Source organism: Geotrypetes seraphini, chromosome 2 (genome assembly GCF_902459505.1).
Source record: "Geotrypetes seraphini chromosome 2, aGeoSer1.1, whole genome shotgun sequence".
In the NCBI taxonomy this organism is placed as follows: Eukaryota; Metazoa; Chordata; class Amphibia; order Gymnophiona; family Dermophiidae; genus Geotrypetes; species Geotrypetes seraphini.
The window spans coordinates 334,272,247-334,291,816 of record NC_047085.1 but is presented as its reverse complement, the minus strand read 5'-3'; the positions used below and the strand labels follow the sequence as shown (position 1 = coordinate 334,291,816).

The 19,570-nt window shown below is 43.1% G+C and overlaps 1 protein-coding gene across 1 annotated transcript in view; it reads left to right on the top strand.

Annotated features, from left to right (window-relative positions):
- Positions 1 to 7,340: 7,340 nt before the first annotated feature.
- Positions 7,341 to 19,570, top strand: part of VPS41 (VPS41 subunit of HOPS complex) — a 401,709-nt gene continuing 389,479 nt past the window's right edge. Inside the window, exon 1 of the mRNA XM_033930242.1 lies at positions 7,341 to 7,451. Coding sequence (XP_033786133.1) covers positions 7,440 to 7,451 — 12 coding nt within the window. The 5' untranslated portion in view covers positions 7,341 to 7,439. The remainder of the gene's footprint in view (positions 7,452 to 19,570) is intronic.

Here is a 19,570-nt window from a genome sequence, read left to right as displayed (position 1 = left end):
TGTCCCTTTTTCAGATCCCCTGTCCCGTTGTCCCCATGCACAGCTTCGGGATGCTGAAATGTCCCATTTTCAAAGATGGCTTCCTGAAGCTGTGTGTGGGGCCAACGGGACAGGGGAATCGCAGGAGAATGGGCTGTCTCCCTGCCCCAGGACCGGCGTTTGGGGGGGGGGGAGCAAAAAGGGCAGCCCCCCCGACTGTCTGGTGAGGTCTTCTTCCATCCATTCTAATCCCTCACTACTCTCTTGCCTGCAAGCGAAATGAACTCAGGCCACGGGGCTCTAACACGGCACGCACTGGCTTCCTTTCGCATCCGAAACAAGAAATTACGACATTCCTTTTTCGTCGAAGGGAAGCCAGTTCAATTCACTTACGCGCCGTTACTGTGAAGACAGCAGGACGCTTTGCCATCTCCCGCCCACTACCTGTCTCTGTGCCTCTCCGCTGGGGTTACCGGGCAACAGAGATGGGCCCAGACCAGAGAGAGAGAGCTCATGAGGGTGACAGACCACCCACCACACTCCGAGGGCCACAGCAATTGACAGATAATCGCCCAGTGTACAAGACTCAAGCAGTCGACTTCTAATTGGTCACACGATGCTAATCGTTTTGGATTTTCTTTTTCTCCTTCCTGTAAGGATTATTTATGTACCTTAAGGAAGGAGAAAAAAATTCAAAACAATTAGCTTCCAGTGTGACTGACCCTTCAACAAAGCCAGTATTTTATGGGCTCTCTTACAAGTGTAGCCAGTATTCAAAGGACCACTTCTAAAGTCCTATTTTTCAATTTTTTTTACCAGCACTCTAAGGCCAACTCTAACTGAGCATCTGCATTTACCCATCCCTTGCACATGGAGGGGGAAGAAGACAGATGCCAGACCAGGAGCAAGGAAGGAGGGAAGGAGAGAAAGGAAGGAGAGAAAATGCCAGATAATGGAGGTGGAGGGAGAGATAGAAGAGGATAGCAGAGAGATGCCAGGGTATAAGGAAAGGGAAACTAAGGAGACAGATGACAGACCAGAGGGAAAGGAAGGAGAGGAGATGCCAGAGCATGGAGGGAGAGGTAGAAGAGAAGGAAAGGCGTGTGATGCCAGGCCATGGGGTTGAGTGGGAAGGAAGGAAAGGAGAAGAGAGAGATGCCAGAGCATAGGGGAAGGGGTGGCGACAGAAAAATGAGGGGTGAAGCTGAAATGAATCATGTATAAAGGAGAGAAGGGGCACAGGACAGACAGCTAATTGAAGGGACAAAGAAAGAGGGAAATTGCCATATGGAAGAGAGAGAGAAAGTGGACATTGAGAGAAAGGGCGGACACTGGATGGAAAGGGCAGAGAGGGCAGTGGATGGGAGCGGTGAGACAGAGTGTGAACAGTAGATGGAAGGGGTAGAGAGAGGGGACCGATACTGAATGGAAGTGTGGGGGAGAGGGTGGACAGATGCTAAATGGAAGTGAGGGAGGGGGGCAGACATTGAATGGAAGGGGGTGAGAGAGGGGAGTAGACACTGGAAGGAAGTGGAGAGAAGAAAGAAAAAAATGGCACATGCTGGATTGAGGGAAGAGGATAGAGTTAGATACTGGAAGGGGTGAGGGAAAGGTGGCAAGCTATAGATAGATTCAATGAAAGAGGGAAATTGAGGACTGAATAGTAAGAAAGAATTTAGACAGAGGTAAAAAATAAATTAAGAAGGAAGAACAGGAGGAAGGGAGTAGAGAGAGATGCCTGAGCAGGGGGGAAGGGGAGGAGACAGATACCAGACCTGGGAGGAGAAAAGGAGGAGAGAGATATGCTAAAATCTGCTGGGAGGGAAGGAGGAAGGGAGGCAAGAAAGAGGCTGAGAAAAGAGGGGGGGGGGGTTGTAAGCAGATTAGAAAGACTAGAGAGAGAAAGGCCTGAACCAAAGGGGAAAGACAGGAGGCAGATGCAGGACTATGGGAGGTTCAGACAGAGGGGGAGAGGCCCTGGGGAAGAACAGGGAGATTTAAGATCATAACAGAGGAGGGAGACCTGGAACAAAGGTACAAATGAGAACTGACACTGGATCTAGGAAGGGTAACAGAGGGAAAAGAGAGACCTGGACCCAAAGGGGATGGGGCTGAATTGTGAAAGAAATGTTGGATGCGAAAAAAAGAAAGATTGGATGCACAGTCAGAAGGAAGTGCAACCAGACTCATGAAATCACCAGACAACAAAGGTAGGAAAAATGATTTTATTTTAAATTTAGTGATCAAAATGTGTCCATTTTGAGAATTTATATCTGCTGTCTATATTTTGCACTATATTTGTCTATTTTTCTATAGTTACTGAGGTGGCATTGCATATTTTAAAGTAATCTGTCTTGATATCTTTGAAAAAACCCCGAAACTTGTAAATGATAATTAACATTTTCTGTGTACAGTGTGCTTTGTGTTTTTTAAAAAAATTTATGTTTACCATTATGAATTAATAAGATATTCTGTGTACATGAAAAATGAATGGATGAAATTGGGGGTGGGGCTGAATATTAATAGATGTCCTGTTTTGATGAAAAAAAAATAAATGATCAGGTTATGCATAACCCACTGGCCCCAGAATAAAGTGGGATTGTACAAGAAGTAGTTATTATGGGGGTGGGGTCAGGGGCACTGTTCCCTCTAAGCTGTGTGTTTGTGCACGCGCACACAACTTGCCAAACCCGCACACACAAATTAAAATAGCGCGCACAAAAAAATTAATTTTTGCCTAAAATGATTTTCACTGCTAAAATGAAATGTTGCAGAAGACCAGCTGTTCCGATTTCCCATTTATCACATTTATTGAAGCGCTATAATATAAATTTTAAGTCATTCATATGATTCCGTTATCTTTGGCAATTGAACTTGACACATCACGTGCCCCATAGGGCCATAGCCTATGGCCCATAGGATATGAAACACTTCCAATTCTTTGACTTCCTGAAGTTCCGCCATATTGTTTATTTCGTGGAATTGTAGTATGCAGCGTGGTACTGCGGTTGTATAACTGTATTCGTTTATTAAATTGCAACCAGATATAACTCTTAAAATGTCTAAACCGCAAATGGTGAAAAGTGTAAAACGCAAGAGAGCTGCAACAGCTTGAATGGCTTGAAGAAATTGTTGAAATGGAGATACCGGAATCTAGAAATACAATGCGTGTTCAACTGTGTGAAATATTTACCTATAACGAAGACGATGGAGTTGTGTGTTGTTATTGTCAAGATGCCAAAGCAACTGGAAAATTCTCTACTGGAAAAATATGGGATGATGTTTGGAAACGACTTTCTGAAACGCCATCTATCAAGTAAATCTCATACCGACAGTATTAGGAAACTCAGAAGTAAAAATCTAAATTTAAGAAGGGGACTGGTTAACATGTTGCTTGAAAGCCCTACCAAAAAAAGAAAACAGGCAAATTAGTTATGTTCACCTCTGATGGTGCCTCTATTATGTTGGGCAAAATAGATGGTGTTGCAGCACAGCTGAGAAAAGACATTCCACATTTAGTGCAGCAACATTGTGTTGCACATTGGAAAGATTTGGGACTTTCTGATTCATGGAAAGAAGTAAAATTGATGAAAGAAGTAGAAACTGTAATGAGAACTGTGTACACGGTGTTCTGTCGGTCTTCTACTAAATGATGCAAATTTCAAGAAATAGCAGATGCATCTGAATGTGAATCAATTGCTTTCAGACCTCTGAATGAAGTGCGCTGGTTATCTAGACACTTTGCACTTAAAGCAATTATTTGAAATTATAATCCCCTGTTAAAATATTTTGAAGAAGTCAAAGATAATGATCCTATTGCAAAGTACTGCTATAACAAGCTGAACAGTGAACAATTTCATATTACACTTGAATTTTTGAATGATGTCTTATCAGAACTGGCTTCCTTAACCATGGCATTTCAAAAATGTGGTTTGACATCATCGGAAGCTTATCATCTTGCACAGGGTAAATTGAACAAACTTCAAATGCAATACTTAGGCGACAAGGTTAAGTGAAACATAGAAATAGACGGCAGATAAGGGCCACGGCCCATCTAGTCTGCCCACCCTAATGACCCTCCCCTACCTTTGCCTAGTGAATAGAGCCCACGTGTCGATACCAGTGGAGTGATAAAGTCAACAGTCTTCTTGACAACAGGATGAGGTCTGGAGAAAAAGTTTCAGTGGATACTAATTCCATATTAACCTTCATCAACGTCCTATGTTTGCATCTGGGTGAAAGATTTCCTGAAAATGAAGTTAAGGAATGGTCTGCTTTTGACTGTACAGCATTTGACTTCGGAAATGGACATATTAGATCTCTTTGTTTAAAGTATAAACAATTTCTTCCGGAGGAAAGTGTTATTATTCAGCAATACAATGACTTTAAATTCCTTGGCTTTCTAGATATGACAAAATTTGCATTTCAGAATGATCAATTTGCAGATTTAGCAAAATTGATGGACATTCTTAGCATCTAGTTCAGATTGTGAGCGTGGTTTTAGTCTAATGAATAATTTGAAGACTAAACAAAGGAATCGTTTACATTTAGAGCATTTGGAAATGCTGATGTGTGTTGAGTCTCCTTCAAGATGGAGGCTCAACAGATCTTGACAGAATTTATTCGGACTGGATAAATATGAAAGATCGCAGGGAAAAACTTTGAAAACTAAATTGCTGTTATTTTCTAAATTTTAAGTATAAAGTACAATGATACCTTATTTATAGGTAGCGCTCAAAGAAACATTTCAATGAAACATAATTTATGTTTACTGAAATGAGACTTTGTTACATAAAGTGTAACTAACATAAAGTGTAACTAAAATTACATTGTGTTTTCGTTAATTCAGACTAAACTCAAAGACCTGCCATAAATGCCCATAATTGAACTCCGGGCCCTCTGGCAATCATTTTTATAGCGCACACAAATTTAGTTTTTCTTTAAAATGCACACAGATGAAATTTTTTGTGCACACAGTCTAAGAAAAATTAGAGGGAACATTTGTCAGGGGTACTCGGTTGGTATTTGTTAGGCTTAGAGCAGTGGTCTCAAACTCGCAGCCCAGGGGCCACTTGCAGCCCGTCAGGTACTATTTTGAGGCCCTTGGTATGTTTATCATAATCACAAAAGTAAAATAACACACTTTCTTGATCATATGTCTCTTTAGCTACAAATTACAATATTATTATTAAGACTTAGCCAAAAGGAAAGATTTATAAACTATAAAGAGTTTTACCTCATGCAAAACTGTCATTTCTTTAATAAGACATTAACTAATTTTTCTGCTGCCCTCCAAGTACCTACAAATCTAAAATGAGGCCCTGCAAAGCGTTTGAGTTTGAGGCCACTGGCTTAGAGGGTATTTGGCTTGAAGAAGTTGAGAAACATTGTTGTAGACCTATATTTAGTGGAAGGGTAGCTTAATGGTTAGTGCAGTGAGATGAGATCCTGGGGAACTGAGTTTGATTCCCACTGCAGCTACTTATGACCTTGGGCAAGTCACCTAATCCTCTATTGCCCCAGGTACAAAAACACCTAAGATTGTGAGCTCATTAGGGACAGAGAAAGTACCTGCATATAATGTATACAGCACTATGTACATCTAAAAGTGTTAGAGAAATAAGTAATAGAAAATATATTTCCCAAAGCTGACACACTACAATTGATACATTTAGAAAAAAAAATTATGTTGTCTCAGCATTGCTTTGGTCCAAGTGTCTCTTTTCTGGTTTTCTATTTTTTCTTAGCACTCTTTCCAGGGTCTCTGCCCTTTTGACATTTTTTCCTCGCTCTCTCTGTCCACCATCCATATTTCATCTGCATCCCTTATCCATCCTAGCCAGCATCTCCCTTGTCTCTCTCCCCATTCTCCACCTGTGTCTAGCATTGTCCCTCTGTATCCCTATACCTGTTTCTTCCATGCCCAGCATCCCTGCTTTGTCTGTTCATCCCCATATACAGTTTCTTCCTTTTATTAGCATTTCTCCCTCTCTTGTGGGTCAAGAATCTGGGGAACTTGGTTCAATTCTCATTGCAGCTCCTTGTGACTCTGGGCAAGTCCCAGGTACAGAATTAAAGATTATGAACCCATTAAAGGGCAGAAAAAGTATCATATAGTATATGTAAACTGCTTTAATTGTACCCACAGAAAAGCAGTATATCAAGTTGCTGGCCTTTTATCTTCTCTGCCCGCTACCCACTCCCCCCAATGGAGTCAGCATTTCTCCCTCTCTCTCCCTTCCAATACCCATTCCCCTCTCATTCACACCGTGAATCCCCTCCCTGCCCCCCATGGTGACACTGCTCTCTCCCTCTCACCACTGGCCAAAAATCTCTTCCTTCCTTCTCACCCCTCTCTCTGGTCTGCATCACTCTCTTCCCTCCACAGCACACTTGTGTGTTCAGCAGCCATATCTCCTCTCCACACTTCAACAGCACCTCTCTCATTCGCACTCTGAATCCCCTCACCGCTCTCCATGGTCTGGCATATCTCATCCTCTCTCCACTGGCCAAATATCTGCTCCTCCCTTCCCACCTGCCTTTCTGGTCTGGGTCAAGCCCTGCATTTAACTGCCTTTGTCTAAGAGGTTCCCATAATAATCTCCAGTAGTGCACAAATGTTCCCAAAGTTACACTTGATTCAAGAAAAGTGCAACTTTGTGCATGAACTATAATGCAGATACAAACCTAACAATAAAACACACAGGAAGCTCCACCCAAATGCAGGTACGTTTGGGTAGTGCTTTGCAGATATGTGTACTGTATATCCACACAAAATTTATAAAAAGCCATTTCCATAACATGACACACACAAAATGCTTTAGAAAATTATATTCAACGGGGTTGAAAGGGAAAATCCTATTTCAAAACTGCAGTAACAACAAATAAAACTACAGGACATAGAAAGTTTAAAGTTTTATTTAAAATTTGATTGATTGCCTATCTTGGATCCTAGGCGATATACAATAAAGATCTTGCGTTTTTTAACATATTCCAAGGCATTCGTACGGAAGCTCGAGTACGACGCAGGAGTCTAGAAGACGTTTGGCAGAGACTCGAGATACCCTTTACTGGACACACAGAAGACCACAACAGGTTTCAACGGACAGGTCCTGCACCCTTCCTCCCAGGCAACCCGAGCCAGTAAAGTCGCATTCGGTCCTAGTACCGCCAGAGGCAGACGCTCAATAACTCACACCGGTCACCTGCTCCGAAATCCAAATCTCTCCCTCGTTTCCGAAGCTCCCCGCCCCTAAATCCTATTCTCCAACCTGCCTGCAGTCACCCACCAACGGTTTACTTAGCTGAGCTCCCGCCCCCTTCACCCAACTTCTTCTCTCCCCGCCCCGTCAGAAGCGACTTCCGGTTTCCGGCGGGGCGAGGAAGAGAAGTGCGTTAGAGGTGGGCGGGGCCTTGGAGAAAGCAAAACTGTGGGGCTGGTCGCGCTGGTGACCTCAGACATGAATGTAGAGGTAGGACTGGGAGGGGGGTGGGGGGACGCGTCGTGGGCGAAGAGGAGAGGGAGCAAGACCATGGGGGGAGATAGGGATTTCCGGTCCCGGAATGAGTGTGAGAGTACTCAAATTTAGCGTGTCACGTGCCCCGTGAATGTGACTTAGTATTTCTGCTTACACAATTGGATCGTGCAAGCACTTTTCTTTTTTTTTTTTCCAAATGCTGGGTCATGACATGAACAAGTTTATTCAGTCGTCATCTGAATAAAAAAATGCATCTCTTTGGGGGCTGCACGAATTATTTATAGTTCTTTATGCCCAATATTCTGCTCCAAGTTATCGCTCTCACTAAACGTCTCGCTTTGAAGATATTGCTTTCGTGGAGAAAAAGAGAATTAGGCATATTTATTTCTTGGTCGTCTGAAGGCTTCGCTTGGTTTGAGGATCCACATTTTTTTCACCTAGTAATATTCATACCTCTTACATGTAGTAAGGCATCCCGTTGTAGAGTTGTCCTTGTCCTTAGCCTAAGTACCCTACATTTAGAATAAAACGGACTGCACGCTAGAACAGTCACTTAGCTACAGGGAGGTAATAATTTGCTGCTGGTTGTCTGAGATGTTAAATTTGATAATCTTGATAATGTTAAGTATATTATTCACCAATGGAATTTAGGTTTGGTGGTAGAGGTCTAATGCAGGTTGTGATTCTTTTAACTGAACCCAAGAAGTTGTACATGAGCTTTGGAGAACAGGTGACTGCAAAATTAACAGAAGGCTGCAACCCCATTAGTTCCTGGAGTTAATTACAAAAATGTTTGTTAACATTTTCTGATTTGATACTCTTAAGATTTGCTGGTACATTACCTGGTAGTAGAGGCACTTTTAACTGTAATGTGTGTTCATGAGTCATAGTGTCTTTGCTGTTAGGTGCCATTGACCCGCGCTCTAGTCCTAGAGACTTGATGAATTGTGGATCTCTAAAGAAATTGGTTTTGTGCTAGTCCAGAAAAGCCCTCCAGCGTTATCCCCATGGTTGTTTTCAACGTGTCCAGCCATCTGATTGCAGGTTGCTCTCTTTGCCTGGTTCCTTTGATCTTCCCAAACATGATGTCCTTCTCCAGTGATCTCTCTCTTCTGATAGTGTGACCAAAATATGACAGTTGTAACTTCATCATTTGGGCTTCGAGTGACATAGCCGGTTTGATGTCTTCCAGAATTGATTTGTTAGTTCATCTGGTGGTCCACGGCATGCCTAAAATCCTTCTCCAGCACCAAAGCTCAAATAAGTCAATCTTTTCTCTGTCTTGTTTGTTGAGAGTCTTCATTGAAGAGTGACCAAGTTCTATTCTGTGGAGTATTTTCTCCCTGTTAGGTGCTTCTTTGTTTACAAAAGAGGCCAGGAGATTGAAATCCATTACAATTTCTATTCTATTGCCTTCAAGCTCAAAATCTTCAGCATTTTCCATGTTCGTGATCTTCGTCTTGTTTACATTCAGTTCTAATCCCATGTTATAACTTTCGACTTTGACTTTTCTCTGTAGATACAGCATGTCTTCTTTGCTGCTAGTGATGAGCGTTGTATCATCTGCATAGCGCAGGTTTATATTTCGGTCACCAACTTTGAAACTGACACTCTCTTCGTCCAAATTTGCTTTTCTGGTTTCACTGTACAGATTGAATAGATAAGGTGACAAGATGCATCCTTGCCTGACATCATGTTTTATTGGAAACCAGTCAGTGTTGCCGTATTCAGTTCTCACTGAAGCTTTTTAATTTTCATATAGGCTCTCTATCAGCTGAGTTATGTGTTTGGGTATTCCCATTTGCACTAGAGTTCTCTATAGTTTATTGTGATCCACAGTCAAAAGCTTTGCTGTAATTGATGAAGCAAAGGTATAGGGGTTTTTGGTATTCTTTGCCTTTATCTAATATCCATCTAACATTGGCAATAATGTCTCTTTGTTTCTTGACCTTTTCTGAAACCAGCCTGAACTTGCTCAATTTTTGATTGGAGCCTTCGTTGTATTATTTTCAGCAATACTTTGCTGGTGTGTGGAATTAATGCAATTGTTCTGTAGTTGTTACAATCCTTTCTTTAGTACAGTGATTTTCTCCAATCGGTTGGCCATATTTTTTCCTTCCAAATATGCTGACACAGTTGAGTGAGGGCCATGATAGCGCTTTCTGAGCCTTTTATTAATTCAATTTGAATACCATCGATACCAGGTGACTTGTTTTTCGATAAAGTTTTAATCACTTCTATGATTTCTTCTTTTAAAATATCTGATTCTTGTTCTGCTTCATTTTCCAGTTTAATTTCCCCAATGTTATCCTTATTGTCTTGTTTGTATAAATTTTCCGTTTATTCTTTCCATCTCTTTTTAATGCTTTCTGGATTATTCAATATCATTCCATTGGTGTCTTTAAGCATCCCCAGTTGAGTTTGTAATTTCTGCCACAATATCTTAATCTCCTGAAAAACTAATCTGGTTTTTCCATTTACATGTTCTGATCCAATTTTCTGACAAATACCCTTGAGATAACATTCTTTGTCTTGCAGAGCTTGATGTTGAAACACTCGGTTCATTTGTGATACTTTTTCTCTATCACCAGATAGTTTTGCTTGTGTTCTTTCTTCTGCTACTTTGCTGATTTCTTGATTTTCTTTTTCTTCTGGATTGTTTTTTTTTTTAGCTTCATCACTAATTACAGTTTTGATGTCATTCCATAACTCTTCAGGCTATCTCCTGTATCAAGCAAGGCAAACCTGTTGTTTAGTTTTATGGTGACTTTAGGTGAAGGAATTGTTAAAAATTGTTCTGACTGCAATTTTAGCTCATAGGTTGGAACCAGGGCCATAGCAGGCCTTGACCTCTTTCTGTACTTTGCAGCCAGGCTTACCCACTCAACTCATAGCAGTGGCACAAGCCAATGAAAGAAGACCTGGAGGCAATGTCAACATTCACACATGTTAACCTTAGGCCCCACTAAAAAAATCAGTCCTGGCTATGCCATTGGTTGGAAGGTACCTATTTTATCTTATTTGTAATTTTCCAAAGACTTGTTTGAAAACAGAGGAGAGGTGATCAACATCATTGAAAGTGGGGAGTCAGATTTTTACTTTATATTTCAAGGCTATATTTACAACCATGGTCATTGAGTGCCATAATCCAGTTGGGTTTTTAAGTTTTCAACAAAGAACATATGTGAGATCTATTTGTATACAATGGAAACAATACATGCAAATCAATCTCTTGCATGTTCCTTGTGGAAATCTTGAAAACCTGAGTGGTTTGTGGTCATAGAGGGCATGGTCTAAAATAATTTCTCTTGTCTGTTTTCCAACCACAGCAGCTGCCTTTATTAAGCTTTACACTCAATATACCATTCATCTCATGTTTCTGTGTTTTGTGACTTTCAGTCAAGTGAGAGACACAAAAAACCTTGAACTACCTGAACACATTATCTAGGCCTTCTCTAGAAACAATACAGTCGTGAAAAAATTAGGACATCCCATGAAATATTCAGTTGTTTCTTAAGAAATGTTCACATATCGATGTCAAATCTTTTTTTTATTTATCTCTGGAAAAGAAAGTGATGTAATTTCAGGTAAATAACAAAACTTTTCCTTGATTTACTCATGAAACAAAAGATATCCACAAAGATGTGTATTCTAACTGAGGAATAAATTAGGACACCCTGCATCCTAATAGCTAGTGTTACCGCCTTTGGCTGAAATAACTGCAATTAGACGCTTCTAGTAGTCATCTACCAGTCTCTGACATCAGTCTGAGGAAAATTTGGTCCACTCTCAATGCAGAATTCTTTCAGCTATGAGATGTTTGAGGGGTTTCTTGCATGTACAGCCCGTTTCAAATCACCCTAAAACATCTGAATGGGATTAAGATTAGGGCTTTGAATCGGCTACTTCAGGACTCTCAGGGGTCCTTTTATCAAGCCGCGCTAGTGGGGTTAGCGTGTTGAACATTTCATCACATGCTAACCCCTGCGGCCGGCTAAAAAACTAACGCCTGCTCAATGCAGGTGGTTTAACGCATGGTATTCCGCGTGTTAAACCCCCTACCGCAGCTTGATAAAAGGACCCCTCAGTGTTTCCGCAGAAATTTTTTCCAGCCGGGTGGCATGAAAAAGCCAGGCGGGACTGGGAAATTTGGTGATGGGGAAAATTAAATGTGTACTATTTTTATTAGTTAATTATTATTAATTTCCAACTAGTATTTTAGCCCTTTACATTAACGGGTGCTAGAATATATGTCTGTGTGTCTTTATTTCTGTCTCTCTCTCCCTTCCGCTGTCTGTCTCTCTCCCTGGCCTCCTTTGTCTGTCTGTCTTTCTGTGTCTCTCCCTGCCCCTGTGTCTTTCTTCTTTTCTTTCTATCTATCTGTCGCTCTCCCTGCCTCCTATGCAGCACCATTTCTCTACCCTGTGCAGCAGCAGCGTTTCCCCTACCTCCCCTTTCCCTTCCCGCGGTCTGGCTGGCTCCCTTAGTCCCTTTCCCCCCCCTCTTCCCTTCCCGCGGTCCTAACAAACCTTCTGATTCCAGCAGCGTCTGCAGCACTCTACACACGCTGCTTCGGGGCCTTCTACTGCCCAGCAAATCAAGGCAGTAGAAGGCCCCGAAGCAGTGTGTGTAGAGTGCTGCAGACGCTGCTGGAATCGGAAGGTTATCAGGACCCGCAGCCCTTGCCGGACCCGAAGCGAGCTCTGGGGGTTTTGGAGTTTTTATCCTTCAGACGGCAAGAGCTGCCACGACCGACAGGCTCCACGCTGCCGCGCGCATGGGCACTCCTACCTGCGGGTCCCTACAGTGCATAGAAAATGGGAGCACGCAGGTGGGAGTGCGCATGCGCGCTTAGGGCTTTATTATATTGGATATGACATATGATGTGATTACAATATTCTCTCTATCCCTTCCTCTTTATCTTAATTTCCCTTCTTATCCTTCAGTTCAGTCTCTTTTTTTTTTCTTTCTCTCTTATCCTCTGTATCGTCCCCCCCACCTTTCTTTCTGGCTCCCTGGCTTCTCCATCAGTTAGAGGGAGCAGTTTCCTCAGCAGTTGAGTTACTTGCCGGATCAGGCGCTACTCTTTCCTCTTCTAGCCCTGTCCTCAGCCCATCCTTTCCCAGCATAGCCCGGAAATAGAGAGGCAGAGACACAGTCGCTGGAGACACTGTGGCTCGCTGCCACTTTCCTTCGCGTCATCTTCCGCCACGGAATGAATTTAAACAACTAAAAAAAAAAAGATAAATATAGTTCATTCAGACATACAAGAAACGGCTCTACAGCACCTCTAATAATGTTTTGATCACTAGGTTTCTTCCTGAGGTCTCACTGAGGATATGAAATAGATGCGATCCCCACTTCCAGACCTCTTCCACATAATTTATGGAGATGTGTTACTAAGCCTTGAAGGAGACCTGTGTGATTGCACTTCACATCCCCCTCAGAATCCACGGTTTCAGCATCTGTGGATTCGGCTATTCACTTTTTTTTTTTTTTGGAAAAAAAAAAGATTTGTTTTGGACCTTCCCTGTCTGCCGCCCTCCTTCCCCCCGGCATCCCAGCCTTACCTGGTGGTCTAGCAGGGATTTTGGGGCAGGAACGATCTTCCTAGGCTCCTGCCCCGTGTGCAGATCGCCAATAGGAAATGGCTGCCACGAGCTCCCGTAGTAGTCTCGAGAGACTACAAGAGCTCAGGGCAACCATTTCCTATTGGCAATCTGCATGGGGCAGGAGCGTAGAAAGATTGCTCCTGCCCCGAAAGCCCCGCTAGACCATCAGGTAAGGCTGGCACAGGCTGCCCAGCCCAGAGAGGAACGATCTTCGTTCTGCCCGGAGCGGGGAAAGGAGACCGAAGCATTCGCACTGGCCCCTGCAAACACGCACGGAAGGAGGCGATCGGAGGCGGAGACCACCAGGTAAGGTCCGGGGTGGGTCAGAGCCGGCACAAAGTTATTTGTGATTTTTCACACTTGTGGTCCGGCTCTGCCCCTAGCCCCCATGAATACTGAGGGAGAAGTGTACAGCAAAATAAAAAAAGTAGCAGATAAAAATCAAAGTGAGAGCTAGGGCAAAACAGTTTAGGTAAAGATGCAGGTAATAATTAGCAATGTATTAAAAATATTTTATTTTTATTTGCTTATAATGTCATTTGAAAGCTGTTTGATGTTAATACAACTTTAATTCTTTATAGTATGTGGGGGGTGGGGAGATAGAGGGGACAAAACCTATGTCAACAGTAAAGTTAGAATAAGGTCATTAAATCCAGTGACGTACCTAGTATATATGATAGCCAGTGCTGATCATTTTTTAACAATCCTCTCTATATAAAAAATATATTTTTAGTAATAATCCATGAGTCACAACAAGGATGCACCTAGGAAAAGGCAGCATCTTAAACACTGCAGTGAGCACTAGAACACCAACATACGCATTGTAAAACTAAACAAGCCAGATCCTGCACAATTGATCCTGTACAGTTGATGCTAACAGAAAGTCATGTCCTTTTCATACACACAGAACACAGATACACCCTTGCCCAATATGGAATAATCACAAACTAAAAATAGAAATATGTAGACAAAAGTTAAACTGAACTAAAAAAACAGACTCTGCATATAATGTAAAACCACAGAAACAGTGACACGTCCCCTAATACTATGCAAAATTTAAAGACAGTAGATGTAAATTTGAAAAAAACTGTTACATAACAATCACCACTTTACAAATTAACAAATAGAAATAAAACAAATAATGAGAAATAAGAAAATATCATTTTATTGGACTAATCCATTTTTCAATTAGCTTTCAGAGGCCAAATCTTTCTTCAACACAGTACAGTATTCTGCTGTTATGGTATCCTGTCCTGATCTGAGGAAAGGGGTTTAGTCCCCCCAAAATTGTCTTATTTCCATTTCCTATTTATAAACTTTAATCAATACAGTTACAATACTACTTGATTCTACGTAAAGCAACAAAATATTTTTTTCTACCTTTTGTCATTTCTGCTTTAATCATCTTCTCTTCGCTCTTCTTTCTATTCAGTGTTTGTCCTCGATCCCTTCCATGCAACATCTGTCCTCTCTTTGCCCCTTCCACCCAGCCTCTGCCCTCTCTCTACCCCTTCCATCTACTGTCCACCCTCTCTCTGCCCCTTGCATCCACTGTCTACCCTCTCTGCCTTTTCCATCCAGTGTCCGACCTCTCTCTGTTCCATATGGCATCTTCCCTCTTTCTATGTTCCTTCAATAAACTGTATATCCTGTGCCTTTTCTCTCCTTTGTACATGATTCATTTCAGCTTCACCCCCCTCTCCATTTTTTTGTCTCCACCCCTTCCCCTATGCTCTGGTATCTCTCTCTTCTCCTTTCCTTCCTTTCTTCCCACTCTGGCATCTCTATCTCCTTCCCTTCTCTCCCCCCATGCCCTGGCATCTCTCTCCTAACTCTCCCTCCTTCTCTGGCACCTCCTCTCCTTTCTTTCCCTCTGGTCTGTCATTTTGTCTCCTTTAGTTTTCCTTCCTTCCCCCCATGCCCTGGCATCTCTCTCCTCTCCTTCCATCTTCCCCTCCCACTCCATTATCTGGCATCTCTTCTCCTTCCTTCCTCTCCTTCCTTCCTTTCATCTGGTCTGGCATCTGTCTCCTCCCCCTCCCCCCATATGCCCTGACATCTCTCCTCCCCCCTCCATGGTCTGGTAGCTCCTTTCCCTCCCTCCCATGGTCTTGGCATCTCTTTCCTCTCCCTTCCCTGGTCTTCCTTTTCCCCTCTCTTTTCCCAATTGGGTGCAGCAGCAACACTTATCTTACCCCTCCCCAATTGGGTGCAGCAGCAGCATTTCTCTTCCCCCTCCCAATTGGGTGCAGCAGCTTTTCTCTTCCCCCTCCTCCCTATTGGGTGCAGCAGCAGCATTTCTCTTCCCATTCCTCTCATCTCATACACCCGTCAGCAGAATTGCTAGGCAAGTTGTAAGCTTCCCTCCATCGCTGACTTATCTTCCCATGGTGTTCACTCTCACCGCAGCAGTCATGAGCCAAACTAAATATCTGCGGTTTAAGTAGGGAAACCTCCTTCAAAATGTTGAGTAATGATGTTCTAATCATGTGCATCTGATGTGATACACATTAACTGGGAGGATATGTTGGGGGTGTCCTAATTTATTAGAATGCACATTTTTGTGGATATCTTTTGTTTCATGAGTAAATGAAGGAAAAATTTTGTTGTTTACCTGCAATTACATCACTTTCTTTTCCAGAGATAAATAAAAAAAAAAGATTTGACATCGATATGTGAACATTTCTTAAGAAAAAGCTGAATATTTCATGGGGTGTCCTAATTTTTTCACATGCCTGTATATAATAAACCAAGTCAAAAGCAGTTGAAAGAAGAGTAGCCTGGTGGTACATGAGAAACTGGGGAACTGGGTTTGATTCCCACTGCAGCTCTTTATGACTCTGTTCAAATCACTTAACCCTCAATTGCCCCAGATACAAAATAAGTACAGTGGAACCTTAGTTTGCGAGCATAATTCGTTCCAGAAGCATGCTCGTAAACCAAAGTACTCATATATCAAAGCAACTTTCCCCATAGGAATAAATGGAAACGCGGGCGATTCGTTCCACATCCCAAAAAGACCCCCCCCCTCCGAGGCCACTGGCGCGCTTACATCCCACTCCATCCCAAACAGACCCCCCCCAGGCCATTGGCGCGCTTACATCCCACCCCACCACATCCCAAAAAGACACCCCCCTGAGGCCATGGGCATGCTTCCACCCCACCCCTGAGAACCGGCATCGCACACCTGCCTGCCCAAACCCTTACTGCGATCGGGCACTGGCACGCAGCACCAACCCAGCCTGGAGCCTGCCGGTGATCTTTGCTGGGCATTGAGCAGCTGCGCATGCTCAAGGCCTTCTGGTTCCTGCTCGCTCCTAGATTCTAATGAGATTCTCGAAGAAACACGAAAATCTCATTAGAATCTCGGAGAGAGCTGGAGCCAGAAGGCCTTGAGCATGTGCAGATGTTCAAGGCCCAGCAAAGATCACCAGCAGGCTCCAGGTGGCAGGCTCCTTCGTCACTGGCACATACTGTGGGTTGGTGCTGTGTGCCGGTGCCTGATCGCGGTAAGGGTTTGGACGGGGGAGGGGGGTGATGCCGGTTCTCAGGGGTGGGGGCTTGCAAATCGAGTCAATGCTCGGTTTGCGAAGCAAGATTTGTGAAAGTATTTTGCTCGTCTTGCAAAACACTTGCAAACCGCGTTACTCACAAACCGAGGTTTGATTGTACCTGTATATAATACGTAAACTGCTTTGATTTCACTCTGCCTCTGTTATACTTCACTGGGCTCTCTAGCTCCTTTAGTTCTTTCCTCCTGCATGTGTGCCTGCAGAAATATTTGTTTTGCACTCCCCATTATATTATTTTTCGGGTAATTTAGTGCTTGGAGTGAATTTGAAGCTTGAGAATTCACAGACTTCGGTCTGTAGCTGACAGGCCGATCCCACTGGGGTACCTGTTTGCCAGCCTACATAGTTTTCTCTGGAGCTCAGGGCCTTCCCTGAGGTGGTCTCACCTACTGTTAATATGGGATAGAGCACAGGTTTTTAGGCACCCTTAGGAGGCTCGGTGGTGTCTCGCAGGGTGCTGGCTGATATCTTCGTGCCTCTGCCCGTCTTGGTGCGCCTCCATTGGTCTGCAGGGGTGGAGGTGTAGTCAGACATAGGAGTCTGACTGGCAGCCTGAAGATATCAGCTTTACAGAACTATTCCCAGGATTGTGGCAGTGAATATTCTCATCCAGCTACTGTGAGAGAGCTGAAAGCAGACTACAGCATAGATCCTGTCAGGCTGGAAATGCTCTCACGATCCTGCACTTATTTGAGTCTGTGCCTTTGCCAGTTCTTATTTCTGAATGTTTGCAAGGGTTCATTTTGGTCAATCAGCTGGCTCTGTCCACTTCTTCCCCCTGGCACCCTGATATATGCATTCTAGTCTTGGAGTAGTTTTACTCTTCAGAGGGTGCTTTGAAAATTGCTAGAGCTATGTTAATGCTGGTATCTTCTGGCACTGGACTGTCAGCAACTTTTGGATCATTCCATGGTTGAATTTTTGGTGGCGCAGATGGCTAAAGGCACCTCTTTCCCCAGTGTGGGTTGTGTAGTGTTAGAAGATATGCAGGGCCGCCCTGTGGATGTGATCTTCAGGAAAATCTTTGACGAAAGTACTTTAGGCGTTAAAGCTGTTTAGGCACTGTTTTTTTGTTGCACGTGCCTGTCTCTCTCAAGTGCGCATGCTGGAGAGTGAGGCAGTAGTTCCCCCTCCTCAACTTTTTTTGGCAAGGACAGATTATATGGCGGATGATTTGTATGACCTTATGTGAGTTTGGCAAAGATGTCAGCGTACTCTTTTTCTGTCCGCATAATGCTTTGGTTCAGACATTAGGCTAATGATTCCACTTGCAAGGCTTCTTTGGCTAGACTGCCTTTTCAGCTGCAGTTATTGTTTGGCAAAGGTCTGAATGACTTCATGGATTCTGAGATGGATGGTCACCCTAAGACTCTGCCTGATTGCAGACCCATCCCCTCCTGGGGTTCTGGTCATTCTAATTTTGTGGCTCACAATGATTCCGGCCGTATGCAAGTGCTATGTTGCAGAGATTCACAGGGCTACCGACGTCACTGTTTTCCTCTCCACCACCTCCCTCGGGAGTGCATTCCAGGCATCAACCACCCTCTCCATAAAGAAGAATGCCCTTACATTATTCTTGAGTCTACCACACCTCAACCTCAAAATGTTCTCTGGTTTTACCATTTTCATTTCTCTGGAAAAGATTTTGTTCTACATTAATATCTTTCAAGTATTTAAACGTCTGAATCATGTCTTCCCTGTCCCTCCTTTCCTCTAGAGCAGGGGTGCCCACACTTTTTTGGCTTGCAAACTACTTTTAAAATGACCATGTCAAAATGATTGGCCAACAATAAAATTTAAAAAAACCCACAAAGCACACTGTATGCAGAGAAAATTCTTTCCACTCCTTCTTGGTTCATACATGTGGAAGAGTGGACTGGAAGTTAGATCAGCTACCTCAGTGCCTGAGGTTGCCACTGTATCTCCTTGGGTCTCTGGGGAAAACACTTGTCACTTCATAGCATTCTTCTTGATTTTGGTCAGCAGTTTGCTTCCTGTGGTAGCCCTAAGGACTTTGTTCTTTGAGAGGGCTGCAGTTAGAGGGGCAGTCTTTACTTGTCATGTTTCCAGGCTTGATGGCCTAGAACCTTGCGAGGAGAGAGGGTCTGGTCTGCGGTGGTGCTCATGGGTTCTGCCATCAGCTAAGGACCATTGCCAGACATGATGGTTTCATTCCACAGGAGGTTATTTGGGGCCTGGTGGTCACGATAGGAGGCTGCTTTGTACTCATTCTATTCGTTGAGGGGCATTGTAGCTGTGAATTTTGCAGTGGGGTGCTCTCAGGCGAGGATTGCTCCTGCTCATAATAATAATAATAATAATAATAATAATTTGAGTTTACATCCTCTAACTGGGGAAATGAAGTTCAAATGTGAGCTTCTCTTATGTCTGTTGGCTGAGAAGGAGAAAAGGTCAGTTATGTATTTAGGGGCTAGATCGTATAGTACTTTAAAGCAGAGACAGGCGAACTTAAACTTTACGCGTGCCTCCATCGGTAGCAATGCAGCTATCGGTAGTAAGGTGTCACGTGATCAAACTTCTTCAGCCCGAAAATCTGTTTGACCGCTGCATTTTGCATTAATTGTAATCGTTGCATATTCTTTTGGGAAATTGCTAAATAGGCAATGTTACAGTAATCAAGTTGACTCAGTACGAGGGATTGTACCAGAATTCTAAATGCTGACATATCAAAATATGCTCTAATGGATCGAAGTTTCCAGAGAGTGAAAAAGCCTTTTCTGATTAAGGAGTTTACTTGGTCTTTCATGGTTAGGCACTGATCTAGTGTTACACCCAATACCTTCATAGTAGTCTGAATAGAATAACTAAGTTTATTGATGCATAGTGGTGTTTTGGTGTCAAGCGGATGTGGCGAAGCTACAAAAAATTTTGTTTTTTTTCTGAATTAAGTTTCAGTTTGAATTCAGTC